The 18650-nt window shown below is 41.8% G+C and overlaps 1 protein-coding gene across 13 annotated transcripts in view; it reads left to right on the top strand.

The window, feature by feature from the left end:
- Positions 1–18650, top strand: part of mef2aa (myocyte enhancer factor 2aa) — a 247731-nt gene that overhangs the window by 132566 nt on the left and 96515 nt on the right. For all 13 annotated transcript variants that reach the window (XM_070858306.1, XM_070858312.1, XM_070858314.1 and 10 more), the window contains 2 exons: positions 636–824; positions 12866–13069. In XM_070858306.1, the coding sequence (XP_070714407.1) occupies positions 771–824; positions 12866–13069 (258 nt within the window). In that variant the 5' untranslated portion in view covers positions 636–770. The remainder of the gene's footprint in view (positions 1–635; positions 825–12865; positions 13070–18650) is intronic.

Here is an 18650-nt window from a genome sequence, read left to right as displayed (position 1 = left end):
ATGTTCCAACAGAATAAATAGTACTCTTTACAAAAAGCAACAAGCAGCCAGTTCCCGTTATTATTCATTTATTCACTTTCCCTTCAATCAACGATCGAACATTGCTATTCTGAAATGTTGACATGGTCTCTGCTTCAGTTACTAACTTTTCTTGTGTTTCACAACCTCACATAAAGAAAAAAGTTTCTCCTGCTCTCGGTCCTAAATCTTGCATTTAATCCTATTTCTATGTTCCCTTGTTCTAGATCTCCTTTAATCGCAGGAAAGGGTCGTTTTCCATTTACTGTATCCCATCCCGTCATAATTTTAAACACCTCGATCAAATCTCCCCTTAACCTTCTCTGTTCTAATGAAAGTAGCCCCAATCATTTTAAGTTTTTCTCCATATTTGTATTTCCTCATACTAGCCAGCATCCTAGTGAATCTGTGCTGTACCATCTCTCGTGCCTCAATGTCCTTATTTGAGTACACATCGTTGCTCTGCCTTTGAGGTCTTCATTTTAGATTTGGTTTGATCTGTTGTTTCTTTTTTTAAAAAAAAAGTTGTATACCTGCAACAAAGAGACTTTTCTAAATAATACGGGATTGTATTTTTAAAAATGTATTCATCATAATTGTCTTTTTCTGCTCTCTAGGCTTTGAAAGAGGAGATAAGCAGATCAGGTCTACAAGAAGAAAGCTAAGAAGAGAAGTCTGTACCATGCACTAGAACATTAAATACTGACAAAGCTCGGATTGCACGCTGATATATCGGAGAGGGGAAGTTGAAGATGGGGCGGAAAAAGATTCAGATTACAAGGATTATGGATGAGCGTAATAGGCAGGTAAGAAAATGGGGTACGGTAATGTGAGGAATGGGTTTCAGTATGCTTTCAAACCAACTTCTGGGACTTGCTTTGACTTATTTTACTGCCATTTTACTACATTGCTTTACTTTGTTCTGTATATAGGTTGGCCATTATTCAGTGTGTAATAACCATTGCGATTCAGATCCAGAGTCCTTCAGAACGTCTTATTAAATAGTCTTCCCAGACAGATTTGTTTTAATGATGGAAAAGAAAATTTGTAAATGGGCATATATCACCGTGTGCAGGTATATCTGGCTTTTAAATCCTTATAGGGTTCATATTTATGATGTTACCACACATAGCAACCAGAGGAAATCTTCCCTACTGATCTTTTAATACTTGAAATTAGATCTGATTTGTGCTATTAACAGGCGACTGAATGAAAGAAATTGTGGTCACCCCCTTTAATATTAACACTTGGAGATAAGATTAGGATTACTGAATTCTGCCGTCTAATTATCCATGTAGATGTGTTTAATTCTGGTTTCTGAATTGGCCCCAATTTCAAATATTTTTATTTTTCCCTTTCACATGGCAGCTGGCGATGATTCTGCCATGCACACCCCATCTAGACTCATCTTTTGCTTCCTAACTTCTCCCATTACCATCTCATTTTTATCCAACGTCCTTTTTGTCTCTTAAATCTCTCCTGCCTGCCACCCTATCACAGACCTTCACTTTCCTCCCCTTCCCCTTTCAATGCCCCTGCACTTCTTTAAGTGTTACATCTCGAACTTTTCCAGTCCTGACGAAGGGTCACAGACTCGAAACGTTAATTTTATTTCTCTCCACAGATGCTGCCTGACCTCCTGAGATTTCCAGCATTTTATTCAAATATTCATCTGATTTGTAGCCACAGTCACTTCATATCTGCCTCTGCAAACAGCCAGTTCTTTCTGCCACCCATATATTATGTATATAATAAATAAAAAAAATATTGTTTGCAACTGATACACGTGTGCAAAGCTGCGTGTGATGCAACAGAAAGCTGCCCGTGGGAGCTGTACAGCAAAAGCCTGCAGTATAAGTAAACTCACTTCACTCTGTGTGCCAATGTAGATTTTCATACTAAGCCAGAACCCAGCATAGATATGGTGTAAAACATTAGGTTATTTTTTTATTCCTCTTCTGCAACAAGAGTAGGAATAAATTAGAATTATTTTACCACATTTTTATTTCCTGTGACTACATTTTATTATAAAGTGCTTATGTGTTAGATCTTTTAAAATTCAGAAATGTAAATTGAATAAAAATGGTATTAGTTCACAGATGTGGGCGTCGCTGGCAAGGCAGCGTTTATTGCTCATCCAGAGTTGCTCTTGAGAAGGTGGCGGTGAGCCGCCTTCTTGAACCGCTGCAGTCCGTGTGGTGAAGGTACTCCCACTGTGCTGTTGGGGAGGGAGTTCCAGGATTTTGACCCCCGACAATGAAGGAACGGCGATATATTTCCAGGATGGTGTGTGACTTGGATGGGAACTTGGAGGTGATGGTGTTCTCAGGCGCCTGCTACCCTTGTCCTTCTAGGTGGTAGAGGTTGTGGGTTTGGGAGGTGTTGTTGAAGAAGCTGTGGTGAGTTGCTGCAGTGCATCCTGTAGATGGTACACACTGCAGCCACGGTCTATGCACCTTAAACATTCTGAGATTTTTTTTGGTTGTAACAAAGATCAGTGTCTGAGAAATTTTGGCCATAATTTTAACCTAACCTAATGGGCGTGTTCTTCTCTGCCTCCCACCTTACACCCTGCACGATTTTATCCCCATTGCAGACAATGGAGAGTACAGTTGGGCGGCATATAAAGCAGGCGTCCTACCTAAACACGCCCGCTTCTTGGCCAGCGGGTTGGGTTCAAATTACCGCATTTATTTATTTCCTGCTTCTGGTGTAATCGCACTCCATCAGCTGGGAAAGCAGCATTAGCCTGGGCTCAATGGTAGCTCTCTATCATCTGAATACGAAGATCACGGATTGAAGCTCCATTTGCAGGCTGACACTTTGGTGCAGTACTGCGGGTGTACTGCATTGTCTGAGGTGCCAACATTTGCATGAAGCACCCTTTAAATTAGTTTTGCCGTGCACTGGAGTTATACTCCCTGTGGAACCAAACCCGATAGAGAAACTATTTCCGCTGGTTGGGAGGTCGAGGACCAGGGGGACTAGTCCAAAAATTAGAATTGGACCTTTCAGGAGTGAAATTAGGAAACGCTTCTACACAACGGGTGGCAAAAGTTTGAAACTCTACTCTGCAAACGGCAATTGATGCTGGGTCATTTTAAAACGGAGTTTGGTAGATTGGTATTAACCAAAAATATTCAGGTATATGGATCTAGGTTACAGATCAGCCGTTCTCATTGAATAGCAGAAGAGGCTCGAGGGGTTGAATGGCCTTCTCCTGTTCCTATGTTCCAAGTGGGAACTGCTTCAGAGGTGCTAAATTGGCAGCATACATGCACCCTAGAGAAACTTGTCTATTATGAGGAATTAAATTTGATTTTCGACTATTGAGGAGTTCTGGAATCTGATGCTGTGACCTCTGAGACCATTGATAAAGATATACTGAAATACATACATTTTTCTATTTACAGTTCAAAGAATGGAATCAATCCGGATAATGGTCACAAACTTCCTGGTGTTCAATAGGGTCTCGTGTTGTAACATTAATCAGAGTATGAATGCCAGCTGCTGACTCAATTAGACACTTAGTTGTAATGTGATCAGCTTTTAGTAGCTGGGCCTTCTGTGATATTTGAAAACTATTTGCTCAAAATGGAAAACTTTTTTTTTTTAATGTGTCTTTTCTGTACCAATAATGCAGCACAAACTTTTAAACAGCATCTCTTATTATAATTGTCCCTCTTTTGGAGCAACCATTCTTGCAACCTCCGAGGTTATCGGTTTTGTGCTAAATTATGGGTAGATTTGATAGGTGGTAAACTTGTAATGATTTTATTGAGGGGAAAGCAGATCAGTGCAGTTAGTTTTGGGTTTATTTTGCGAAGAACCAGTACAAATAAGATAAGCCAAATGACAACCCCTTGGTCTGTAAACGTATGTAGTTCTATGCTCCCACAATTTTGATTGAGACTCCCTAACAGCCAATTCATCATTGTGGCTGGATTCCAACTCTTGTCCCATCTGCAAAAAGTCAATGTATCAACTCATTCTACCAACTAATCATTGAAAATCTGTTTTAAGCTTCATTTTGGTTTGATTCTGCACAGTTGTGATCGTCAGTAATCTAATTCAATGCCTAAACTTGCAATGCATAACAAGTGGTTGGAGCTGCAGTAAATGTTTATCACTGTTGGGTTTCATTATACATCACATGCTATTCACTTCCCGAAAGGGCAGGCTTGTTTCTGTCAACATCTGGATGTCCCTGTAATAATGGCTAGTGGGAGCTCTGGAGAAACTTCTTGAGATTTAACTGTGTTTTGGCCTGGTTACCAGTTGTAAGTAAAGCAAGTGACCCCATCCCCCTTCCCACAACCCTTTGTTTGTTTTAAACAGACAAGGTACACACGGGCAGATTTGCTGATTTTCTGCTGCCCAACCATTAGTGTGCTGCCCCTGCTGATAACTATTTTGCTCGCTTCCCTCTGCAAAACATTGGCAAGCTGAGTCCATACTGGCCCCAATATGGAGATCGCCACAGAAAGGGGCAGAAACTTGTCTATAAGCAGCTATAAAGGGCTTCAGGAGAAATTTAAAGGAATGCACACCTACTTAAAAGATAAAGGCCTGGATTTTCGGGTAGTTTGCGACTGGGTTTTTGCCGCGTTTTGACCCTCCGAGGCGAAAAGCTGGTCACAATCCTCGGCTCCTTGTTTATGGCAGCGATGGGGAGAGCTGTGCCGGTCATTTAATGACTCGGATTGCATTACCATCCGAGTTTCGGCACTCGTCCGACCCGTATGCTGTGCCCAGAATACCGAGAGGTCAAACCTGTCAGTGCAGCCCAGCCAGCAGCGATAAGTTAGAAAACCTGCAAAAAAGTTAAGTTAAAGTTTTTATTAATTTTCTTTGCAGCGATTTGTTAGCTAAGGGTCTTGGTAATGTAGCTTGAATGTTTTTTTGATTTCCCCTGCGCCCCCCCCCCCGGCCCAGGTCTCTTGCAGCACAAACGGCCCCGCATTAAAGTTGGCGAGGATTGCGTATTGCGCTGCAAATAATTGTGCAACGCCTCCCTTTGCGACAGACTCCAAAGGCTGAAAGTTCGGCCTAAAATCGGTAACACAGCGAAAATGGTAATTTTCGCGTATCACTTGCGTTTTCGCCCAAAAACCCCAAAATCCAGCCTAAATGGTCATGTACGGGGATTAGAATTGCTGACAGTAATTGCAAAAACTGTTAATGTTTTTAATGAATATTCTAGCCTTTAGAAAGCTTATTTGAGTTATAAAAAAAAATTGTCTGGCAGAACCTGATGTCTGGCATGGTAAATGTAGAGGCAGTAAACTGAGTGTGTGCCCAAGTGCTGCAGTGGGCCCAACAGTCCAACACCAAATTAGCAGTGGCACAGAATGAGACGGTAGTGAGAAGGGCAGCTTTTCACTGCAGGTACAATCCCGACAGGACGGAGTTACATAATGCTTGGAAAGAGGACGAGGATTTGAGGGGTACAGCTGACTTTGTTCTCTGGCAACGTTGTACCCAAGATGCATGCAGCAGATAGACGATGCAGCTCAGTATTTTGCTATCTGCTGACCTGGAGCCCAAGGCATTATTTCCGCGTATTGCTGACTGGCCAGGTGTGCCTCTGCTTGGAATGATTGTGGGTGGGAAGGGACTGCCACTGTGCCTCCGACCTGGCTGGCATACCTCAATTATTTCTCCCCTTTCTTCAAATATGCAAGTAAAGGGGAGTTTCCATTAGGAAATCCATAGATAGGATATTATGGACATTCCAAAACTCATCGGTGTTTAAACCCTTGGCACAAATAGGAAAGAGAAACAAAAGAGTAAGAAATGGGCTCGGAATTGGATGAGCTGTTTAATGAGCTGAAATCTGGCCAATGTGTAAAATCAGCAATATAGGAGTAGAATGACCTCAAATTATACTTCCTTTCTCCTTTTGGGAAATTATCTGGTTTGCAGAACAATGCGATTAAGCAATTTGTTTTCTGAAAAATTGATTATTAAGTGGTAATTGAACAAAACCAAGGGGAGCCTTTTGTTCTAGTGCATTAATTTTGTGAATATTGCTACTCAGAGGCTTATTGATTTTTTTTTAATTGCAAATAAAAATAAATTAAATACTAAATTTTTAAAACTGCTTAAAGAACTAAATAAATATTCTTTAAAAAAAATCTTGGGTGATATTATGATTGTACCCAATTATTTCGATTCACTGTTACTGGTTGAAACCAGGACTTGATGATACTGGGACCGTAACACTGTAAAGTGGGCTTCGTATCTTCTACTAATCTCTAAATTTGAATTGATCAGGTTTGCAGCTGTTTATTATGTCCTAGCACAGCCGTATACTTAAACCCTTCATGTACGCACTTGCAAGCTCCATGGGTCTTGGGTTTCTTTTGCCTATCGGTCTGGATTGACCATGTGATGCCTGTACAATAATATCATTTTATCCATTACGCTTTGTTATCCTTGGAAACCATTGGAATATTTTGAAGTGTTGCGTGTTTGCCTGGACTAATTGGGTTAATTCAGAAGGGAACCAGGCTTGCATTTTTCCTGCAGCTAATTTCTGGCCAAACCGGCTTGAAGGCAGTGCCCTCGTGGACTTTGTGCTAATTATCTGAAATTCCTAAAATTATACTGCCAGTCGAGGGTTGCAGTTTGCACCGTTTCATATCTATTTTGACCTCTGATTGTATAATGGAAGTACAGTATAACACTGCTTAATACCATGCTTAACACCATAAAACACTTTTTTTTTGTGTTTTTCCCCATTTGGCTACCTTATGCGTTCTTTGCAATGTTATAGAAACATAGAAAATAGGTGCAGGAGTAGGCCATTTGGCCCTTCGAGCCTGCACCGCCATTCAATGAGTTCATTGCTGAACATGCAACTTCAGTACCCCATTCCTGCTTTCTCGCCATACCCCTTGATCCCCCGAGTAGTAAGGACGACATCTAGCTCCTTTTTGAATATATTTAGTGAATTGGCCTCAACAACTTTCTGTGGTAGAGAATTCCACAGATTCACCACTCTCTGGGTGAAGAAGTTTCTCCTCATCTCGGTCCTAAATGGCTTACCCCCTATCCTTAGACTGTGACCCCTGGTTCTGGACTTCCCCAACATTGGGAACATTCATCCTGCATCTAACCTGTCTAAACCCGTCAGAATTTTAAACGTTTCTATGAGATCCCCTCTCATTCTTCTGAACTCCAGTGAATACAAGCCCAGTTGATCCAGTCTTTCTTGATATGTCAGTCCCGCCATCCCAGGAATCAGTCTGATGAACCTTCGCTGCACTCTCTCAATAGCAAGAATGTCCTTCCTCAAGTTAGGAGACCAAAACTGTACACGATACTCCAGGTGTGGCCTCACCAAGGTCCTGTACAACTGTAGCAACACCTCCCTGCCCCTGTACTCAAATCCCCTCGCTATGAAGGCCAACATGCCATTTGCTTTCTTAACCGCTTGCTGTGCCTGCATGCCAACCTTCAATGACTGATGTACCATGACACCCAGGTCTCGTTGCACCTCCCCTTTTCCTAATCTGTCACCATTCAGATAATAGTCTGTCTCTCTGTTTTTACCACCAAAGTGGATAACCTCACATTTATCCACATTATACTTCATCTGCCATGCATTTGCCCACTCACCTAACCTAGCCAAGTCACTCTGCAGCCTCATAGCATCCTCCTTGCAGCTCACACTGTCACCCAACTTAATGTCATCCGCAAATTTGGAGATACTACATTTAATCCCCTCATCTATATCATTAATGTACAGTGTAAACAGCTGGGGCCCCAGCACAAAACCTTGCAGTATCCCACTAGTCACTGCCTGCCATTCTGAAAAGTACCCATTTACTCCTACTCTTTACTTCCTGTCTGCCAACCAGTTCTCAATCCACGTCAGCACACTACCCCCAATCCCATGTGCTTTAACTTTGCACATTAATCTCTTGTGTGGGACCTTGTCGAAAGCCTTCTGAAAGTCCAAATACACCACATCAACTGGTTCTCCCTTGTCCACTCTACTGAAAACATAAGAACATAAGAATTTGGAACAGGAGTAGGCCATCTAGCCCCTCGAGCCTGCTCCGCCATTCAACAAGATCATGGCTGATCTGGCCGTGGACTCAGCTCCACGTACCCGCCCGTTCCCCATAACCCTTAATTCCCTTATTGGTTAAAAATCTATCTACCTGTGACTTGAATACATTCAATGAGCTAGCCTCAACTGTTTCCTTGGGCAGAGAATTCCACAGATTCACAACCCTCTGGGAGAAGAAATTCCTTCTCAACTCAGTTTTAAATTGGCTCCCCCGTATTTTGAGGCTGTGCTCCCTAGTTCGAGTCTCCCCGACCAGTGGAAACAACCTCCCTGCCTCTATCTTGTCGATGCCTTTCATGATTTTAAATGTTTCTATAAGATCACCCCTCATCCTTCTTCTGAACTCCAACGAGTAAAGACCCAGTCTACTCAATCTATCATCATAAGGTAACCCCCTCATCTCCGGAATCAGCCTAGTGAATCGTCTCTGTACACCCTCCAAAGCTAGTATATCCTTCCTTAAGAAAGGTGACCAAAACTGCACGCAGTACTCCAGGTGCGGCCTCACCAATACCCTATACAGTTGCAGCAGGACCTCCCTGCTTTTGTACTCCATCCCTCTCGCAATAAAGGCCAACATTCCATTCACCTTCCTGATTACCTGCAAACTAACTTTTTGGGATTCATGCACAAGGACCCCCAGGTCCCTCTGCACCTCAGCATGTTGTAATTTCTCCCCATTCAAATAATATTCCCTTTTACTGTTTTTTTTTTTTTTCCCCCAAGGTGGATGACCTCACATTTTCCGACATTGTATTCCATCTGCCAAACCTTAGCCCATTCACTTAACCTATCTAAATCTCTTTGCAGCCTCTCTGTCCTCTACACAACCCGCTTTCCCACTAATCTTTGTGTCATCTGCAAATTTTGTTTCACTACACTCCGTCCCCTTTTCCAGGTCATCTATGTATATTGTAAACAGTTGTGGTCCCAGCACCGATCCCTGTGGCACACCACTAACCACTGATTTCCAACCGGAAAAGGACCCATTTATCCCGACTCTCTGCTTTCTGTTAGCTAGCCAATTCTCTATCCATGCTAATACATTTCCTCTGACTCCGCGTACCTTTATCTTCTGCAGTAACCTTTTATGTGGCACCTTATTGAATGCCTTTTGGAAATCTAAATACACCACATCCATCGGTGCACCTCTATCCACCATGCTCGTTATATCCTCAAAGAATTCCAGTAAATTAGTTAAACATGATTTCCCCTTCATGAATCCATGCTGTGTCTGTTTGATTGCACTATTCCTATCTAGATGTCCTGCTATTTCTTCCTTAATGATAGCTTCAAGCATTTTCCCCACTACAGATGTTAAACTAACCGGCCTATAGTTACCTGCCTTTTGTCTGCCCCCTTTTTTTAAACAGAGGCGTTACATTAACTGCTTTCCAATCACTGGTACTTCCTCAGAGTCCAGAGAATTTTGGTAGATTATAACTAATGCATCTGCTATAACTTCTGCCATCTCTTTTAATACCCTGGGATGCATTTCATCAGGACCAGGGGACTTGTCTACCTTAAGTCCCATTAGCCTGTCCAGCACTACCCCCCTAGTGATAGTGATTATCTCAAGGTCCTCCCTTCCCACATTCCCGTGACCAGCAATTTTGGCATGGTTTTTGTGTCTTTCACTGTGCAGACCGAAGCAAAATAATTGTTTAAGATCTCAGCCATTTCCACATTTCCCATTATTAAATCCCCCTTCTCATCTTCTAAGGGACCAACATTTACTTTAGTCACTCTTTTCCATTTTATATATCGGTAAAAGCTTTTACTATCTTTTTATGTTTTGCGCAAGTTTACTTTCGTAATCTATCTTTCCTTTCTTTATTGCTTTCTTAGTCATTCTTTGCTGTCGGTTAAAATTTTCCCAATCTGCTAGTCTCCTACTAACCTTGGCCACCTTATACGCATTGGTTTTTAATTTGATACTCTCCTTTATTTCCTTGGTTATCCACGGCTGATTATCCCTTCTCTTACCGCCCTTCTTTTTCACTGGAGCACTATGAAAGAGCTCCTTAAAAGTCCTCCACTGTTCTTCAATTGTGCCATCGTTTAGTCTGTGTTTCCAGTCTACTTTAGCCAACTCTGCCCTCATCCCACTGTCGTCCCCTTTGTTTAAGCATAGTACACTCGTTTGAGACACTACTTCCTCACCCTCAATCTGTACTACAAATTCAACCATACTGTGATCACTCATTCCGAGAGGATCTTTTACTAGGAGATCGTTTATTATTCCTGTCTCATTACACAGGACCAGATCTAAGATAGCTTGCTCCCTTGTAGGTTCTGTAACATACTGTTCTAAGAAACAATCCCGTATGCATTCTATGAATTCCTCCTCCAGGCTACCCCGTGCGATTTGATTTGACCAATCGATATGTAGGTTAAAATCCCCCATGATTACTGCCATTCCTTTTTCACATGCCTCCATTATTCCCTTGATTATTGCCCTCCCCACCGTGAAGTTATTATTTGGGGGCCTATAAACTACGCCGACCAGTGACTTTTTCCCCTTACTATCTCTAATCTCCACCCACAATGATTCAACATTTTGTTCATTAGAGCCAATATCATCCCTCACAACTGCCCTGATATCATCCTTTATTAACAGAGCTACCCCACCTCCTTTCCCTTCTTGTCTATCTTTCCGAATTGTCAGATATCCCTGTATGTTTAATTCCCAGTCTTGGCCCCCCTGCAACCATGTTTCTGTAATGGCCACCAAATCATACCCATTTGTAATGATTTGTGCCGTCAACTCATTTACTTTATTTCAAATGCTGCGTGCGTTTAGGTCGAGTGTTTTAATACTAGTTTTTAAAACCATGATTTTTAGTTTTGACCCCTCCTGCAGCCCCTTTATATTCATACATATTGTCCCTTCCTATCACCTTGTGGTTTACACTTACCCCAATGCTACTCTGCTCTGTTGCCTCCTGCCCTTTGCATTCTTTCTTGGGGTCCTCAAAAAAAACATCCTCAAAAAATTTCTTGAAGGAGGAAAGAGAGGTTGAGAGTCAGAGAGGTTTAGGGAGGGAATTCCAGAGCTTGGGGCCGAGGCAACAGAAGACACGTCCACCAATGGTTGAGCGATTATAATCAGAGATGCTCGAGGACAGAATTAGAGGAGCGCAGACGTCGTAGTGGGGGGAGTGGGGTTGGAGGAGATTAGAGATGGGGAGGGGTGAGGTCACGGAGGAATTTGTAAACCGGAATGAGAATAGGGGTGTGTGTGTGTGTGTATATATATATTGAACAACTACAGAAATCCCAATTTCAATGTGACTTTGCTATTAATATATATATATAAAAATGGAGAAATTCAAGTTTTTAAAAAATTGGTCGCAGTCCAGCAGCCTTGTTGTGCTGTGGTTGTATTGGAGGAAAGCCAATTGTTGATTTTGTTTGTTCCTTTTATTGATGTTAATTTTCTCCCCTTGTCTCCTGAAGTTGGGTCAGTGCTGGGGCCATTTTTTGCTGCCTTGCCCATTCTTGTGCGACCCATTCACAGTGAATGTTTTCAATGAATGAAGTCATCACACGTGAAGCTAATGCTCTCAGCTGATGTTCACAGGTGGACAATTCCAGCGCCAGTCGCTGGGTAGTAATCGGAAGTAGAAATGTGACTAATTTTTCTTCTTGCGCTTGGCTGAAACTTGGTACACACAGGAGTCGGGCCTTGAACCTTCCTGTTGGACTCAGCCACTCACTACATCAATGGGTTGAGTGTCACAGAGCAATGCCATTACATTTCTATTTTTGACCGATGTGAATGTGATGAGACAAATAACATGAGTAATGTTTTTACTTCTTTATTTCTTGTAAAAAAAATACTTTTCTTGTTGCAGCATAAGTAACCGAGGCATGTTCTCATTTCAAAAGAGGAAACTTCAACGTGATTCTGGAAATTTACCAATTTGATCTACAGAAACTGTTTCAAAACCTAAGCGTTTAACTTGTATATTGGGTTACTAGAGACAAATAGGTTAATTCAGATAGAAAATTTCACACACAACCTAATGGGCGCCTCAAATAGTATAGATAAGGCCAACATTTGAATATTATAGATGGGTTTAAATGACAGCCAGTTGTATTTTTGGAGAAAGAGATGATAAGTGGATATGGTAAGAAGGGGAAGTTGAGATCCAGGTCGCAGTCCATGTTCCTGATGTTGGGGAAGTCCAGAACCTGGGGACATAGTCTAAGGATAAGGGGTAAGCCATTTAGGACCGAGATAAGGAGAAACTTCTTCACTCAGAGAGTTGTTAACCTGTGGAATTCCTGACCGCGGAGAGTTGTTGATGATGCCAGCTCATTAGATATATTCAAGAGGGAGTTAGATATGGCCCTTATGGCTAAAGGGATCAAGGGGTAAGGAGAGAAAGCAGGAAAGGGTACTGAGGGAATGATCAGCCATGATCTTATTGAATGGTGATGCAGGCTCGAAGGGCCAAATGGCCTATTCCTGCACCTATTTTCTATGTTTCTATGTTTCTATCAACAGGGAGAGAGCTTGCTGGGATGAATGATCATTTGCGAATAAATTTCTTGTGTTTTTGTACTGTGTTTTTGAACATTTGTGTTTGTTTTGGTTAATATTTTTTTCCAATGATCTTAGCAAAATCAGACCGGGGGATACAATTTTTAAACCATTATTTTCTTCTAAAGGAATTCGCACTGCCATTGCAAGGCTGTACTTAATTAAATTCTTCAGACGCAGGGATAACGGTTTTCTGTTTTCTGTTTTCCCCAATCCAGGTGACGTTCACAAAGAGAAAATTTGGATTAATGAAGAAAGCCTATGAACTGAGTGTACTGTGTGACTGTGAGATAGCTTTGATAATATTCAACAGCTCAAACAAATTGTTTCAGTATGCTAGCACTGACATGGACAAAGTTCTACTCAAGTACACAGAGTATAATGAACCCCACGAAAGCAGAACCAACTCTGATATTGTTGAGGTAGGTGCCACATTGTTTTAATTTAATTCAATTTAAGTGTGAGGTGCCGATAATTCTTTTGTAAAATGTTTAAATTTTACTTACTGAATTGGGTTTATTGGCTAGCTGGGGATTAAAATTAAAATTAAAATTAAAATTACCAATAAAGCATTCAGACGTTGCAAGGATTCGAGAATGAGAGCTGAGGTATGCTATTAGGTCTTTTAAGCTCTCTTACTTTATAGTGCTACTGCCGACAGCAGTCCTGACTTCAGCAGCAGCAGCGCAAGGTAAACTCGATGGCACAGTTGTCCCTGGAGCCAATTAAATATTACTGCTGAAGATGGAGGACATTTTATTCTGGTTGCAGCAAGCTGAGTGTCTCAATCTGTCCATGCAGGCTCCCAGTGCAGTTCTGCACTCACTGGCCTCTATGTACCTTCCCCAAACATGCGGGATAGTTATAGCAACCAGTAAATAAAATCATGAACCGTGACTTTAAAATAGCTGCATGTGCAAGTTTGTATGCATGTATTTTTGTTAAATGTTCCAGTACTGTGATATTTGGACTACAAATATGTTTGAATTCCAGAGTAGTGGAACACTCGGGCAATGTTACAGAATCTCTTTTTGAATTGACACAAATGCAGCATGTGATGAGGAAATGCCTTGTACAGATGTGGCAGATGCGCATTAGTATTGGTTGATGAATATCCGATATATTGTAAATGGCTGGATATTCCCGGTTGACGACCAGGATTAAAGAGAGGAGATAGACTACAGAAAGGAAGGATTCCAGATTAAATGTGAACTCGTGGATTGGGAACTTGACCAGATGTTCTTACTTGGGAATGTGATTATAATGGGAAGGGTGGTCTGACTCTTAAATAATATTGTTATACGTTGTGAAGTAAATAAATGAAATGTAGAAAGGAGCTTTGTTATTTCCCCTCACCTAGATAACCTAAAAATAGAAAATAAATGATCTTCCTTGCAGGAGGGGTTATCTTTGTGTCTGGATCTTTGCTCCCTGTGGGAGCCCCCTCTCAGGCCTGTTGCTGAAGTATCAATAAACAACTACATAGAGAACACCATAAATCGGTTTTCTTTCCAAAATTTTGATTGCAATCAAGATATAGCTGCACCAGAAAACCCCAGCGTCAACTCAACATTATTGCGTCGATGATAATTTGAAGGAATTAACTAATATTACGATTCTTTTTTGTAAGACTGACCTTGACTAACGGGACTTCTGAAGGAAGAACGTTGGGGAATTCGGGAAGGAATGTATCACATTCTCCTCCATCATGTGTCACGCGCAAAGAGCAACGTGATGCTTTCACAACATGAAGCGTGTCATTGAGTTATCTGTTTAGAGACTGTGCTTCAGAGGGCTGCATAACAACTTTACAGTGGCATAACTATGGCTTTAAAATCAGGCCAATGAATCCTGTTTGCTTGCGTCAATACTATCAACTACACTAGTTTCTAAAAATACTTGGGAAAATAGACACACTGGGGCACGCCAGTCCAGTAGTAAGCATCCTCTAAAATTATTGGAAATGACGCATAGAAGCTTTTTTTTCCCCTCAGTAATTATTATTCTTGTGTTTTCCCTGTCATTTAGTTGAATGAAGCTAAGAGTTTGGTGGAGTGCATTCCAATTAAAAGAGCAGTGTGCCTCATTTTTAAATTATCTGGACTATAATTCTACAGTAGCCTCTTCCTTCCTGAGGATATGGGTTTGAATTTTTTTTTTTCAAAGTAAGCCTTGTTTTTGTCTCTGTTTTTAAGTTTGTTTGTTTTTGCCCCTTTTATCTAAACCTCCTTTTGTACAGTGACCTTTGCTCTACTGAAAGGATGGCCAGTTGGCATGCAGTCAGCTTCTGACGATGTTAGTTTGGAAACTGTTAGCAGAGGTGAATAACAGTAGCTTACAGTGATTTCCTCTTTCTGTTTCTTTGTGAAATCCTTCTTGCTCACTGCCCTGTGCTTAGGTACAGCCTCCTAACAGTATAGCTGAGAATGGGAACGGGTCAGGACGTATGCTTGTCCCATGTCCTATCATTCATCTGCATAACCTTTTGAGCCGCACTTCTACGCATTCTTAAAGATTTGTGAGTGAACCCTTGGTCCAACAAGCTTTACCTCTCTGTCTCTCTCTACCCTATATCTGGATCAGTTAGAGTAACAAATACAGTATAATAACAATTTTACTGCCAGGTGTCACATTAAAGCAGGTACTCTTTACAAGGAACATGAAAGAATAAGCCCTGCAATAGCCTAATCCCAGTGCTTTTTATGTGACAGAGACTAAAGCCATATGTAATTTATAAAACACAAACATTTGTTTCGGCAAAAAAAAACTCAACGAACAGTTCTGCCTCAATCAATTCAGCCATCAAAGCCTACTAAGTTGGCATCCCTGATTGGCAGAACTATTGCCATTTAAAATATTAATTTAAATTTCATACATGAGTGCAGTTTGTGATGCATATTCAAAAGATAGCCCAATTGCAGGCCCTTACTCAGGAGTCTTTCCCTGATAGAAAAACTGCTTGTTCGTAAATTTTGAGTCAAAATTCTTGATTTATCTGCGACTTGACAGAATATATTTACTAGCATAAACCACTTGTATTTAGTTTATTTTCTAACTTTTTGACTCCTGTTTCATTAGTTTTATCTCTAACCACATGCAGTCACTAAGCCCATGGAGAAAGTATGAAAATGTCATGTTTCTGTTTAAAGCTACATTGTTCCGCCATGTCATAAGTCTGGACCAACCGAGGCATTTGGGGAGGAGATGGGGATTGTAGCATCATCCAGTATTGTACATCAAAAGTAATATTCTGGCATGTATGGTTTGTGTACCTGCTGACCTCTTATTCCTCTATCTGAAGAAAAGAGATCAATGAGATGCTTACACAAACTAAATATTCCTAAAAATGATCACTGCTACAAAACTATATCAGTGAATGGAGCAGCCATTTTGCACATAACAAGGTACCAGTGAGACAATTGACCAGTCCTCTCTTTTGGGTGGTGGTGATTGAGGCCAGGACACTAGGGAACTCCATGCGATTCTTCCAATCGTGCCAGAGAATCTTTTAAGGAGCTTCTAAACTGGAAGAGAGACCTTGATTGAGTCTCTCCTCCAAAGAACGGCACCCCCAGTAATGCAGCACTTCTTCAATACGACACTAAATTGTCAGTCTACGTTATGTGCTCAAGTCCTGGAGTGGGGTGTGCACTCAAAACCTCTGACTTCTGTACAACAGACAAATGTAATTCTTTATCATTATTCCAACCTCCCTATACAAATAGGAATTGCTGTCGGCAGGAAGATGGCAATCCACCTGGTGCAGCACATAGTGGTGACCGAAAGGCATTGCGAGCCCATTACTTTATCTGTACGTTGGGGTGAATGGAACATTACTGTGCCAATTCATGGTCAAGCGAAAGCTAGGCCTATGAGATGTTAAAATAAATGCTCTTTGGGGATTAAATAGAAAGTTATACTAGGAAAACGCTGAGCTTTGGTTCTGCTAGTTTGTACTTCTTTGCAAGTATGGGAGAATTTCAGCCCATAGCTGTCCTTCGGATCTTGTACTCCCTGGGCTGCCGCGCATCTGATGGTGACATCATCGCCGTGCACGGTGACCCCTCACAGAGGCGCTAGTTAAAGGGGAAGGTGTCAGCGCCCCAGCCCGCCATCTTTTTTGGATTGCTGACTCTCTGGTGGGCTCCAGGATGGTGGTCCGGGCCGTCACCGTGCAGCCCGAGCTGCAGGCCCGATCACACGCTGCCTTGTGGAGACCATCAGAGTCCTTGCAGAGCGCGCAGTGGCCCTCCCCTTTAAGCGAGGGGGAGGGGTATTGAAGCATGTCAGCGCTAAGTGGAGCAATCCGTGTAGCGCTTGACTCACTGCCCCCCCAGGAACCGCCCCCAAAGGAAGTGGAATGCGCGAGATTGTGCTCCACTTCCTTTTGAGGGGCAGTAAGCCAAATTTGGGGGCGGGACAAGTCTCTGGGCAATTCTGGCCCGCTTAAGTTTACAAATCCCTCCACAATCTTGCCCGACTCAACCTCTGCAGGTTACTCCAGGCTAGCATCCCTCCCCAAACCACCTTGATTCTGACCTTCTTTGCATTGTCTCCTCCCTCCCCTCCATTGCTTTCAGCTCTTCTGGAACTTTCTTGCTAAACTTTTCTACTGTCCTTAAAACTCATCTCTTTAACCAAACCTTCAGTCCCATTTTCAACTCCTGCACATAGGCTCAATGTCTGTTCCTTTCTTCCTCTATGAAGCCTCTTGTGACCTTTTTCTATGTTACAGCTGCTATATAAAAGTTGAGATCTCACTTATGGTGGGCAAGTTTGCAATCATTCAGTTAGTGCTTTTTCTGCCCAGGTAGTATCCAAAATCCAAGTAACAACATTACAGACAGGTCCTAGTATTAATGGTGTTTGCAGTTCTTGTGGTGTCCCATCACAAGCTGCTTTTTTACTGTCAAGTGACAGATTTTCTCGGCAATTTGCCTGCTGTTTCCTCCCCAGTGCCTCATCTCTCCCTTATAGGATATTCCGTCGAAAGAAAGACTGGATTCGGGCAATGTGGTCTCAACTATTTCCAATTTAAGAGACATAGCTAGCACTAGTTTTCATTCAAAAAGTATATCTGTATTAAGTCGGACAGGGTGTGAAGTATTTAAACAGATGATAAAGGACATAGTTCTGGCTGTTGTACTTCACCAGCATGCAAAATGGCACTGGAGCCATCAAAACTTCAAAGACACCTCTGCTCAACACCTTGCTGACGTGTAAAATAAAGGAGTAGACACTGTCCAGTTCCACAAGTGAACTCTGGAGTAGACCTCATAATAACCATTTCAGATCAAGATATTATCTAAATGTTTCTGCAGGAACCAAGGCAGCACCACCTCGATGGCCTGTCAATCTCCTGGAATGGGAAGTTTCTTTGTCCCCTTCCCCTCCTCCTTTCCCTGCTTCTCTTCGTGCTAAGGCTTCTTCACGGGATTCATACAGATGTACAAAAAACGATTCTCAAACTCATTCTGATGGAAGAAGACTTGATTCAAGTATTTCACCTCTTTCACCTCCAATCAGATTTATATTAGGAAACTTGCAAAGGTCACTCTGTATTTGAAGGTTAAATAAACACTGAATTTCAAACATTGATAATATTCTGGACGTTGGGCTGCTTCATTTGGGTCAGGATGGATAACACCAGATGGCAATGCAAAAATTGTGCTAGAATTTCCACTGAATTATCATGAGAAAGAATGACTGGCAAAATAGTTTGTGATGTTGGTCTGGTCTGACCCAAATACACTTCATGGGATTCATCAGAGTATTGTATGTCACTTTATCTTTTATTTGGCATCGATCATCAGACTGAGCACTTGGACAAATATCAGCTGATCAAAGACAGTGAAGGGTAGGTCATGTCTGACTAATCTAATCGAGAAAGGCAAATTAGAATATTTTCTTAATGGTGAGCGATTAGGAGCTGTGAAGGATCAGAGGGATTTCGGTGTCTGTGTGCACAAATCACTTAAAGCTAGTGCGTAGGTACAAGTAGTA

This window comes from Pristiophorus japonicus, chromosome 17 (assembly GCF_044704955.1).
Source record: "Pristiophorus japonicus isolate sPriJap1 chromosome 17, sPriJap1.hap1, whole genome shotgun sequence".
NCBI classification, from domain to species: Eukaryota; Metazoa; Chordata; class Chondrichthyes; family Pristiophoridae; genus Pristiophorus; species Pristiophorus japonicus.
The sequence above is the reverse complement of the archived record's forward strand: the minus strand, read 5'-3'. Positions and strand labels throughout refer to the sequence as shown.